Here is a 13,620-nt window from a genome sequence, read left to right on the forward strand (position 1 = left end):
TCAAATGTTCGATGAACTATTTTTCTGTTTGTTTTTCAAATGAGTAAAATCCAAATTAGAGAACAGAAAGGATTATATCCTGTTAATTTGTAATGTCTGGTAGCATAGAAGTACTCTAGTTCTGGAAATCTATTGTAGATATTCTAGTAAGTGAATCTGTACAAATTACACACCAAAGACACTTTTTAAGCATCTACTCTGCTCTTCATGATGAGTAAAGTCACCAATAAATCATAAATGTTTGGAGCACTTAACATTATTGCAATGCTGGAAATGCTTATTAGCTCAATACAAAAGACAATATCGATATGTCCCCTGGAGCTCAAAATTAAAATGTTTTCATTGGAATATACACATAGGCTTAAAGATTTCTGTGAACCAGAAAGTACTCACCGTGTTGGCCAGTTCTAGATAGCTTCCTCCTACAGACTTGCCAAAATGTGGGGACTGTGTAAGCAGTTTGTGGAGAGCAGTAGCCTGCTGATGCAAAGAGCTTCCGCCATACTCAAGAAGCTTCTGTAGGGCCGACTGACTCTGCAAGTCTGGGCTTTGGAGGTCCCTGGCACCCGAGTCGTATTCCCAGCTCTCCCTGGCCGCTGATAAGGCACCTAGGAGAGGCAGAATAAAATAAAAAAGATGATTTCTTCATTAGTCTGTGGGTGGCCAATAGGCAATGATTTGGAACCTTCTAATGCTTTCACATGCCAGCATGTCAGAACACATGTGGCGCTCAGGCTGCACGCTAAGCACTTTCCCTTCAAACTGACACATGGGGAGCCTGGAGATAAGAGCAGTTTTAGGCAAAGTGTTGAGAAATAACTCTCCAATGAATGTGTGCCCTGCAAACAGAAATCTTTAGGAAAAAAGCGCTGGAGAGCCAAGAAAAAGGAATCCAGGTCAGAGCCACATCTGTCTGTGATTTACACAGGGTTACTGTATGATTAGCCTTCTTACTGTAATCCTTTTTCTCAGCTATGGAAGAAGGAAGCAAGTGAAAAGATAGAAAGTTAAGATACGGCACTTTATCATAATTTTCTGGTGCTGATATATTCTTACTAGGAAGAAGTTGCAGGAAGCTAGGCTGTATTGCCAGTTAGGTGTAGCCATGCTTTGAGGATGTGCTCTGAGTGATAGAATATAAATAGAAGTGATAAGCATCACTTCAGAACCTGGCTCATAAAACCCCTAGTGTGTGATTCTCCACACCCTTTGCCTTCGGGCTCATTCAGATGGGCATGACACCCCGGGAAGTCATGTGGTACAGATGGTGAAACCACAAGATGGAAGAGGCCAGGGTCCCTGAATTACCTCCTGCAGCAGGACTGTCTGTTGATACTGGGCACCCTATTTTGACTTTATATGATTAGAAAAGGGAAACTTCTTTTATGTTTGAGTAACTGTAGATTTTTGGGTTTTTTTTGAGAGCAGCTAGTATTACCTTAAGTATTATAGCAGATCACAACCTAATAAAAGATGCTAATAATTATAATACAATAGGAAAGTACAACAAAACAGTAGACCTAGAGGAAGAGTAGCTAACCTAGTCCCCTGGAGTGGGGTGGCAATATTCAGGAAAAGCTTATGGGAGGAGAAAGCCTAATGCTTCAATTCTCACTTCTGCTAAAAAAAAAAAAAAATTAGGGTAAAGCCCACTTCCTTGTGTTGCTCACTACTGAATAGAAGTCCCTTGTGTGTGCAGCTAGTTAGTGGAGCCTGGATCACATGTCTCTCAAATGCAAGGGAGGCTGGAAAATTTGTTTTCTGGATGCTAGTTTGAGGAGGTTGAATTTGTAAGGGGAGACCATTCCTAAACATAGGAAGGGTAGTCAAAAGGCCTGATCAGCCAGAAAACATAACAAAGGTCTACACACAGGCACTGTGCTCGGTGCTGCAGGTATAGTGGTGAGTACAGTAAATTGCAGTTCCTGCCTGTGGAGTTTTCATTTTGGTGGGTCTTTAATACATGACTTTATATGACAAAAAAAGAAACTCATTAAAATGATTAGATTTGTACTATGAAATGAAAACATATACAGATTACTCTACAATTTCCTATATGTATAATTACATATAGCAAACTACAAATTATGTACAATCGGTTCTGATATGAATTACCAATCTCCCCTTATTGAGTATTGGGGAATTTACTCAATGTAATGAGGAAAACTGTCTTTGTTGGTGTTTCCCTCTACACTTAATGTTCTGCTGATCTTCATTCAGTCTGACTCAACACTCTTTCTGTATAGTGCTGTATAGCTGAGGTGACACATCTTTGTATCAAAGCAGACAGTTATGTCACTCGGTCTTGAAGTTTATTTTAATATTAAAGTCTATCAGCTATATTGCAAGGGCGGTTTTGCTTTCCTTCAACACAGACTTCAAAATGTCACGCCTCCCTCCCCATTCTTCTCTGCAGGATCTCTGTCATCTGCCTAGTTGCCTCATGTTTCCTATCCTGGCCCCAGTAATATATAGTAAGAAGACTGATTGAGGTCAGAGTTGAAAAATGGGTTGAATCACACATGGCCTTATATCTGATATATAAGTCAAATAAACATAGGGTTGGGCCCTGGCCTTGTATGTTTTACCACAGTATCACCAGTACCTTGCACATGGCCTGCAACATTGTAGGCATTTAATATACATTTACTGAATGGATTGCTGAATTATCTATTATTATAGTACCGTAGAGTTTCACTTCTTAATAGGGAAAAAGCAACATGGAGATTAATTTTTAAAATCAAAATAAATTATGCACTCACACTTTTCTTTATGCAAACAGGAAGCCTCATTTTTAAATAATAAAATTATTATTGGATAGATGGCCCAAGGAAGCTTCATTTTAATTGATTATGCTGTATTAACAGACCCAAATCCAGTTTCTGGCAGAGTCACATAATCAGGTGAGCCAAGCTCCATGTTAACCAGCAAGATCAAAAGGCCCTCACACTACAACCTAACAATTTTGGCTGAAGCGATGCTGAGGAACTCAGATTTTCTGCTATGGAGCCAAATCAATCCTATTAGCATAAATATAAATGGACTCTAAAAAGGGAAGTGCATTTTTTTTTAGTACAGTAGACTATTTCCAAAGCTTTTAATCTGTGATCATATCAGATTTTTCTGAATAAAAACCAACATCCTGAGGCAAAAATTAGTCATTTAATTGGGATGATCTCACTGTAAAAAATGTAGGTCTGGTAACCATCTACTTTTTGCTCTTTGAAACATCATGGTACCTGATGTTTCTAGGCTTATACTCAGCCTCTTGCTAGCCTCTCTTCACTCCCTCACTAACCTCAAAAAAAAAAAAAAAAAAAAAGCTTTCTTGTCCATAATGTAGACACCATAACAGTTCTCTTGTCCCAATGCTCACTAGACTCTTTGAATTTCTTCTTGTAAGGACACGAATCCCACCACAAGGGCCACATCATCATGACCTCATCTGGCTCTAATTACCTTCCAAGAGACTCATCTCCAAATACCATCACACTGAGGGTTAGCACTTCAATATGTGAACTTGGAGGGGACACACACATTCTGTCTATAACAACCACTGAGCAGTAAGGAAACTGACTGCACAGTATCCTTTAAATACCAAAGGCCAAAGCACTCCTTGGGGCTAGAGGTCTCTGCACACACAGAATCAAAGGAGGCCACCATTTCTGCCACTATAATCCTACAGGGTGCTCTGCAGTAATGGGCAAGTTGTATTTTTTTTTTTTACCAGAATATTTAGTGTTTAAAGGTGACAGAGCACAGATTTTAAATGATTCACTTATCAGTAAAGCACAGGAAACAAGTGGCATTTTGACATGTTCATAAAATGCATCACTGGGAAAACTCAGCTCTTAGAAAGAATGCTGGAACAGAAAATCTGCCAAACACTGAGATCCTTGCTCTGCTGGGTACTTGGCAGCTACTTGCTAGTGCTTTAATCCCATCTTCACAGTGCCACCCAAGTTTGGCTCCAAGGCTTGTAATTACTATGCTTATTCTCCAAAGGCACTATGCCACCCTCCCAGGGGCTAAGCCCCCTGTGAAAATAAGGCAATCCAAAGCATTAGAATACCTCAACTTCCCCTTAAAGACAGTAACAACAATCATGATACCTAATAGAGCTGGGCACTGTTCTAAGCATCTTACATATATTATCTTATTTAGTCCTACCCACAGTCTATATACGACTAAATAATTTTTACTAGTTTTTGAAGAGGACATATTTTTTTTTTTCTGCTTAATTTTGTAGATATTGCTCGTTTGCAGAGATTAGTGGTAAAAAGCTGGGATTTTGCAGACAGATATTGTAGGGTCAAATCAAAAGTCACTATGACCAGCTATGTGACTTCAAGCATGTTATTTAACCTACCTTTCAGTTTCCTCATCTTTAAAATAAGGATAATAACATGTACTTCATAGAGGTGTTGTGAAAATTAAATAAGATTAAAATATGTAGAACATATTAGACAATGCCTGACATATGATAAATGGATCAAGGCTCATTAGCAATTATCTGGTCACACTTCACAATTTTAGTTATTTGGAATCCATTTTGGACAACTTAATAGGGAAAAAATATGTAGGGGAAATGTATACTCTCCCGGCTTCTGAAAGTTACCTGTTAAATTACTAATTCTTAACAAACTTTTGGCACCTAACTGGTGGCTAAAATTTCATCGATAGTTTGTACTTAATATTAGCTTTATTGTAAAGACAATGAAAATAAGCAATTAGGTCAGGGCCAAAGTTATGTTTCTCTGAGTATGGAATATTCCTTAATAAGTCAAAGTTTTTGTTTCTTGGGTTTGATACTTTGCTTCCCTATTCTACTTGGCCAACTCTTACCTCCACACCTGGCCATTCTAAAACTTGCGGACAGCACCATGAGGATATCTGCACAGTCCAACAGCAGAAGTGGCAGGTGCCAAAAAGCAGAACAGGTATGACTTATTCATCAGAGTTGTGCTCTGGCCACCCTAGCCACTCTTCTGTTTTTTTACCTCCAGTTCCTTCTTTCCTATCCTTCATTCTGGAGTGTTTCATCACATCGCAGGCAGAAGATAATGCAAAGTGCTTAGGGGATCCTGAGATGTGTATTAATAGTATCTTATGATATTGTCTCTATTTAGTGGTCATTAATCTTTCATTTATGTGGATTGTCTAGATAACATTGCCTAACTGATTACTCTCAGTGGCAAGACAGAAAATACTTTCAAAACACCAGGGGCAGCTAACTTTCTGAATTTAGAACTACCACACCAATAAAAAGAAGCATGGGAGAATTTGAACAAATTGGCTGCCAGTTGTCAACCTTCCCTGTCATAGCACATTTACTATTTTTAGGTAATACTGACATCAACAGAAGCAGCAGTAAATCATTTAGTCCAAAACAGAATTATCATATGAGTCTTTAGTCATGTATTAATGCCAATGCATGGTACAAAATTCAGGAGCCTAACTCCATGAGGACTCTAGTTTCTCCCAGCACAAATTACATTGCAAACATAGGCTAATTGTCTTAAAATCTGGGTCTGTGGTCACAAGAAAATTGGGTGGGAAAGGACTGATAAACAGAGCCTATCTATCCTTCTGGGAAGAAACAAAAAACAAAAATAATTCAAAGCATATGTCCTACTATGGGGAAGTAAATAATATTATCTCCCAAGTGATGAGTCATTTTTTTGGCCTTTGGCTATTTTCAGGAAGTAAGCCTATTAGTGTCCTATTTTGAATATATGTTACATGTGTCCTACCTAGAGACAATGTACTGAATTTAATGAAACATTGGGAATAGAGTGGAAGATGTATTTTTGAAATGTAACTCCCTTTTCCCACCACCCCAAGATCGTTGATAGGTGACAAGAAAGAAATGAAGAAATGTATTTTTCTTACTGCAGTGTGCCTATCAATATTATCATCATTAGTGAATGTTTCTTAATATCCCATTCTATACAAGTAAGTTCAACAATCCTTGATGTATTTAAGCTCAAGATTGAGAATATTTAATGGAAGACAGTTTAGAGACAACAAAGGGACAGCTGGAATAAATAGCCTTTAAAATTCTTCTCCAGCTTGAGATTCTATTGTTCTGTTCTCCAAATTTAATGAAAAAGGAAAAGTATTTGCCCTTCAGCAGTTAATAATACAGTTATAAAAGCACAGCTGAGGCAAGCATATTTAACTTAAAGAATAATTAAAAATAGTATTTGGCAGCTTATTCTCCTGGCTTGTCTAAAACTAGATAATAAAGGAGATAAGTAAGAGGGTTGAAGAATTCAAAGGATAGTTTAGGGAAAATGTTAAAACGAAGAGGCATTAGAGCTAAATGGGTTGAATTTAACTTGAACCTGAGGCTGGCTTGGGGTTAGGGGGCTAATGTCTATGGTCCATGAGAGTTTAAGATTTTTATAAATCTAAAAATATATAAAGATTTGTCTCTTATGGTGAGAAAGGCAGAGACTGTATTTTGGACCAATTTATCTTTCTTTTACAAGGTGTATTAATGGGCCCTGTAGTCAGTAAGCTCTTGATAGTAATTTTTAAGAACTGTAAATGGCAGCCTGAATGGTGATAATGCTAATGTGGGCCTATTCTCCGTGATGAGAAGCATCACACATTTCCTTTGGTTGGCATGCCCACAGGGGTTGTCTTATTTCTTGGCTGAAAATTAGCCTTATCAAAATTGAAAATGCCAAGTGGGAAAAATACATAAATAAGAATACAAAAAATGGTTTATTCCAGCTTTTAAGCAAAAAATAGAATATTATCCTTTATTCCTGACAAGTTGGTATCTTTAAGTTTTTTTAATGTGTTGAGTTACATTAATTTTTTATCTTAAACCAAGCTTGATTCAAGAGACAAACCCAACATAGTCAAAATATGTGATATCTTATTTACATATTATTGATTTGGGTTTGCTGCTACTTTGTTTAGGATTTTTGCATCTCTGTTCAAAAGTAAAATTGGCCTATAATTTTTCTTTCTTACACTGTCCTTTTCATGTTTTGGTATTAAGGTTATGAGTGAGCCTATATAAGAGTGGAAATTATTTGTTCTTTAAATGTTAGGTAGACCTTGACAGTGAAGCTATCGGGGCCTGGAGTGTTCTTTGTGGAAAGATTTTGAAAATTGCTCTTTTAATTTCATTTTTAGTTATAGAACTATTCAGACTTTGTATCTGTTAATGAATCAGTTTTAGTAAGTTATATTTTTTTTCTGGAAATTTCCTTATTTCTTCTAAATTTTGAAATATATTGGCAGAAAGCTGTTAATAATATATTCTTTTTATTCATGTCTGCAGCATCTGTAGGGTTGTCTCCTTTTGACTTCTGATATTCATTCTAACAAACCCTGACGTGACCACCTAGCCTGCCAACAACAATGTAGACTTAGCTGGATGATACAATTTTGACTCAGTTGTTACATATGCACATCAGAGGCCCCTGGACACCCTATTCCTATTACATACATGCCATACCTACATAGCATATGACCTTCAGCAGGCTCAGTGTGTACCCAACCAACAAACCTATATGTGCCAAACCACAGTGCCCAGGTGCTTTGTATTGCTAATACAGGACTGAGATAGTTCATGGTCTTTTGCCTTAAACTTCAACCTGGAGAGCCTTTCTGGACTATACGCTTGATTGGGTTACCTGCTTGGCAGTAAAACTCTCCTACTCAGCAATCAATCCTTGGTTTCTAACAATCTTTATTTTTTTCTTTAACAATTATTTGCGTATTCCCTTTTTTGACTTTAACATTCTTGCCAGGAAGTTATCAATTCCATAAATCTTTCTGAAAAACCATCTTTATTGCACCTCTATATTGCGTGCTTGTTTTCCATTTCATTATTTTTTGTTTCTATCTTTATTGTACTTTCTTCTACTTTGTGTTTATTTTGCTGTCCTCTTTCTAAATTCTTGTAACGGATACTCAACTCAGTTTTTTTCTCTTGTTTTCTAATATATGCATAGAAAGCTATCAAGTTTCCTCTACGTATTGCATTTCAATTGATATTTTCATAATCTTTTAATTCAAATTACTTTTAAATGTTTATAAATTTGGTTTAGATCCATGGGCTATTTCAAAGTATGTTCTTTAATTTCCTATCATATGGAGTTTTGTCAGTGTTGATTTACAGGTTCATTGCATTGTATTCAGAGCATATGGTCTGTGTTATTTCAATCCTTTTAAATTTGTTGAGACTTGTTTTATGGCCTGTATATGATCAACTTTTACAAATGTTCCATGTACACTTAAAAATAAAGTATATTTTGCAGTCGTTGGGTAGAGTGGGCTTATATGTCCATTATGTCGAGCTTATTAATTGAGTTGTTCAAATCTTACAAGCTTTATTTATTAGTCTGCTTGTTCTAGTAATTAATGAGAAATATACTAATATCTTTCATAATGATTGTGGATCAGTATATTTCTCTTGTAGGTGTCAATTTTTACTTTATGTATTGTACTTTATTGGCTACATACAAATTTAAAATTGTTATCTTTCCGGTGAATTTAATCCTTCATCATTTCGAAATAAACTTACTTCTAATAATGCTTTCGTGGTATAATAAAAATATATATGTTGGTTTTTGCTCCCTGTTCCTGGCACAGAGCTCCGAAAATCCTTGGCATTTACCGAGTTATAAGAATATCTTTTGTATATTATGAGATGACTCAAGGCGGGTGGAGAATAAGGGTTCTAGGGGATAGAGTATCGGTTCAATCATTGATGACTAATAATTTAATAAAAAATGCCTATGTAATAAAACCTTGATAAAATCCTCCTAACAATGGGGTTCAAGAGTTTCCAAGTTGGTGAACACATCCAAGTGCTGGGAAGATGGTACACTCCAACTCTCAAATAGGGATAGAAGCTCCTGTGCTTGAGTTCCTTCTGGACCTTGTCCTATATACCTCTTTATTTGGCTATTCTCCTATACCCTTTATAATGAACTATAATAATAATTGCAATGCTTTCTTGAGTTCTGTGATTCGCACTAGGAATTATCAGACCTGAAGGAGGTGTTGTGGGAAACCTGATTTTGTAGTTGGCTGGGAAAAAGTATAGGTAGCCTGGGGACTTCATTTGTGGCTGATGTCTGAAGTGGTGACAGTCTTGTGGGATTGACCCCTTAATTTGTGGGTTTTGTGATAATTCCAGGTCGTTAGTATTAGAGTTGAATTGAATTGCAGGACACCTGGTTGGTTTCCGAAAATCAGAGAATTGGTATTGGAATGATGTAGTTGGTGTCAGGAGAAACACACACACACACACACACACACACACACACACACACACACACACAGGCAGCTTTTTAACTTAAAGGCAGTTTTGTTTTCTATTAATACAGTAACTTCAGATTTCATTTGAAGAAGACCTATCATATATTTTTCTATTATTTTACTTTCAATCTGTTCATTGGTTTTTGATTTATTCCTTGTAAATAGCCTATTAGCAGATTTTTAAAAATTCATTCTTACCACCTGTCACTTAACTATAGAATTTAATCTATTTACATTTAATTTAATTACTAATACAAAGAATAGTCTCTTTCATCTCATTTTGTTCTTCCTATCTGTCTATTTCTTTTATATTTCTTTCTCTTTCCTTGCTTTTTTGATAATCTTTCTCATTCCATTTTTTAAATCTATAGATCTGAGAGTTAAATGATTTCTATTTGTGATTTTTCTCGAAATTACATGCATCCTTAACTTATTTAAATCTAAGTTTATCAATACCTTTACCTGTGTCTGGAAAAAATAAGGACCTTAGAAAACTTGAAATCTATTCATTCTACTCCCAACTCACATGTGACTTTTGTTATATATTTATTTTCCCTTAAAACGCTAAGATAAAATATTATTGTTTTATACTGTTTAAGTTTACCACACATTTACCACTTTCTTTATTCTTCTTTCTCTCTTGCAACTAAAAACTTCTATCTAAAACCACTCTCATTTTGCTTGAAATAATACTTTAGAATTTTTCTTAATGAAGGTCTCCTGTAGGTGTATGTTTGTCTTTAAATGTTTTCATTTTACCCTGGTTCTTGAAAGATTTTTTTGCTAGATATGGTGTGTTAGATTGTCAGTTATTTTTTCTCAGTACACAGAGGACAGAGGAATGGCACTATCTATTGCCCTCTATTGTTTTTGAGAGTCTGCTCTCAGCCTAAATGTTGCTTCTTTGATAGTAATCGACCTCTTAAAAAATAATTTCTAAATTTTCTGACTTTGGTTTTCCATAAGCTAACTATAATGTGCCCAATTATCTAATATATTACTTAATATGTGTATTTCTTTTCATTTTTCCTGCTTAGGACTCATTGAGATTCTAGAATTTACTGGTTCACATCTTTTGTTAGTTTTCAAAAATGCTTAGCCATTACTTCAAATGCTGCTCCTGCTTCATTCTTCCTTTCCTCTCCTTCTCAGAATCTAATTTTTATGTTATGTTAAACTCTCCTGACTCTTAGTCTTTCATATTTTACATTTCATCTCTCTTTCTTTTTTCATGCTTTCTAAATAATCTCTTCTAACCTTCAATTTCACTAATTTTCTCTTCATCTCTAACTCATTGTTGTTGATTTCAGTTGAGTTTTTATTTCAGTTGTAACATTTCTTATTTCTAGATGTTCATTTGGTTCCTTTTTAAATTTGCTTGTTTTTTTTGGTTTTCTTTTTCTAGCTTAGATTTTTTTTTCTGAACACAATAAACATAACTACTTTATATTCTGAGTTTTATAATTCCAATAAATGGAATCTTGGTAAGTTTGTTTTTATGTTATTTTCTCCTTCTGACATGTAGTTTTCTTATATACTTAATAATTTTAGATAATGAGTTGCCCTTATTCACTGGAAAATTATTTGTGGATATTCTTTTGGAACTGCTTTACTTAACTCCAAGGCAATTTGCCTTAGACAACTCTGAGGGTAGTATATGGGGTGGTGTACTTCTGGTTCAACCTTACTGTGGGGAATCTAACAAGATATATCCTTTGAAAAAGGGTAGTCTTTGGAATTTGTCTTCTGTTCCCAAGGTACACAAAGTCATGTAATCAAAGTTTAATTTTACCAGGTTCAGACAATAATCTCAAAGTAAAAGTGGCTTGATGCTCTGGGTTTCCTCATTCACTTAGATTTTAGACTCAGAAATCTTTACGATTTTGCTAGCTATTTAGTGTATTAAAGGAGGATTTTAAAAATATAGTTATTTCAGCTTTTAAAATTGTTTTCAGTTAGAAGCTATGTCCTGATACCTAATCATGCTACTTGATATGGAAATCAATATTTTTTCTTTAAATTAAGACTACATAAATTAAGATAATACAAACTACATATTCACTAATGGACCATGACTACTTTTCTTTTCTTAAACATTTTTTTGTTTTTCCTAGAATTAATTTTTTTGTGTGTTTCTGTTTGTTTAGTTTTCTATACATCCCGCATATAGTCTCAAATATCTAGCTGATTATCTAAATCTCCTCTCGATAATGAGTTGCCTGTATTTAAGATACATAGATATTCTATCAAATTTAGTCTGAAAAATTCCTCCTGGAGCTCTCTGACCTGCTCTAGTCTAAACTGGTTTCAATACCATTATGTTTCTCTTCTAAATTGTTTTTAGTCTTTGTTTCGTGGTTCTAAGTATTTCTCTTTCTAGATTAACTGCTTTATTTTTTGGAGGTCTAGTGGATTTTTTAAAAAAATTGAGAATAAGAAGTAAATTTTCTGAAACTTTGCGTGCATGCCAACGCTTATATTCTATCCTTATACTTCATTAATAATTTGGTAAGGGATTCTAAGAAGCAATTTTTCTTCAGAATTTGAAGACATCGCTCATTTAAAATCTGTTGCTGTTTTTGAGAAGTCAGAGCCATTATGATTCCAAATTTTTTATATTTGTTCTGTTTTGTTTTTCCTAGTTTAAAGAGTTTTTTCTTTGTCTCAAGTGTTATGAAATTTCATAACGATGTATGTCTTAATGTTTTATGGTAGGCGCTACTTGGTAGGCTCTTTCTATCAAGAAATTCATATCCTTCAGATTGGAGGCCAATTTCATGGCCCACTTTGTTGATTATTTCTCTCCCTCTGTTTTCTTTGTTTGCTCTTTTTAGAATGCCTATTATTTGAGTGGTAGACATCTTGCACCAGCCCTCTAATTTTCTTATCTTTTCTCTCCTATCTTATACTTCTTTGTCTTTTTTGCTTTTCTTTTTGGAATATATTCTTATTTTTATTTCTCTTTCTTTCTATTGAGTTATAATTTATGCTATGTTTTTTTTCCAGAGTAGGGTTTAAATTTTTTTCTCTTTATCCTGTTCTTTTTTTGTGGAAACAATATTTTCCTCTGTATTTCACAGTATGTTAAAGAGGGATTATTTCGAATATTCTCCTTGTAGAGTCTCTGATCCTTTTAAGTTAAATTTTTCTATTTGTTTTGGTCTCTTTCATTTTTTAGGAACTCGTCAGATGTCTGGTGCTCCTTGGTTGTTTGTCCCTTTGGACCATATGATCTATTCCAGCTCTGAGATCTCAGTTCACCCTTCTCAAATTATGGTAGTTTATCAGGCCCAGTTTAGGAAACACTAATCTAGCTTATATTAGATGAATGGGAACTTTATCAGACCAAGCACAAACAGGCAGAAGTGAAACAGTCAAAATGTTTTTCATAACTTTCTTCCTTCCACAGGTTTCTTCCACAACTCTAATTCTCCCTCATCCCACCTCCATCCTTCAGGATCTCTCCCTTGTTTCCTTCCCTCATTAGAGCCCATTCGAGTAAAAAAAAAAAAAGATCATTTTATTAGTAGATAGCATGAATGACTGATAAAGCTAAACATGTTCTCTAGTATTTGGCTTTTTAAAAATGTGGTCAAAAGCATTCTTGTGGATAAACCAAAGAAATTAACTCTAAGGGTATAACTTAATTAACATCAAAACAAATCAGCAGAAAGGTGTAAGAAAATAGACAACTCCCTTAAAACAACAACAACAACAACAAAAACAACAACAACAATAAATCACCTCTTATCCTGCAAGGCTGGCAATGGAGGGAGAATCTCCACAACAAATTATGTAACAAAATCTCATAATCTCAACCATTATCCTCCACAATTTCTCTTCTTCTTCAGGATTTCCCTTTAATTATCTCTATAACTATTGAAAGACCACAAAGAGGAAGAGCTGTTTTCCCTTCGACACTGTGGCCATGAATGGACAATTGTTCTTTCTTAATACCCCACACAGAGCAAAGTGGTGACATTTATGAAAGATTTTATAAATGTCTAAAAAGAAATTAAAATAGAAATGGCATAAAACTAGATAATCAGGCATATTAGAGGTGACTTACTCTTTGTGAGTACTAGCCCTCTCTTATCCTAATTCTCAGTCCAGCCCTATATTATGGATATTATCCTAGTTCCCAGTATTCAAGAGCATAAGACTAAGCAGTCTGATTCCTCTTATTTTGAAAGAAATATATGAAGCCTCAGAAAGAAGCCATTTCCTACTCTGCTGACTTATGGTCTTTCTTCTGCAGAAGCTGCAGACTGATGGGCTATGGACTATATCTGGTCCACAGATATACTTTGTTAGTTCTGTTTCAGTTAAAAA

At 35.1% G+C, this 13,620-nt stretch overlaps 1 protein-coding gene across 2 annotated transcripts in view; it reads right to left on the bottom strand.

Moving 5' to 3' along the window:
* The window catches only part of MCC (MCC regulator of Wnt signaling pathway), a 376,346-nt gene that overhangs the window by 279,711 nt on the left and 83,015 nt on the right, over window positions 1-13,620 (bottom strand). For both annotated transcript variants that reach the window (XM_039848467.1, XM_039848466.1), the window contains exon 3: window positions 394-608. In XM_039848467.1, coding sequence (XP_039704401.1) covers window positions 394-608 — 215 coding nt within the window. The remainder of the gene's footprint in view (window positions 1-393; window positions 609-13,620) is intronic.

The sequence above is a fragment of the Pteropus medius genome, unplaced genomic scaffold (assembly GCF_902729225.1).
Source record: "Pteropus medius unplaced genomic scaffold, Ma_sr-lr_union100, whole genome shotgun sequence".
Lineage (NCBI taxonomy): Eukaryota > Metazoa > Chordata > Mammalia > Chiroptera > Pteropodidae > Pteropus > Pteropus medius.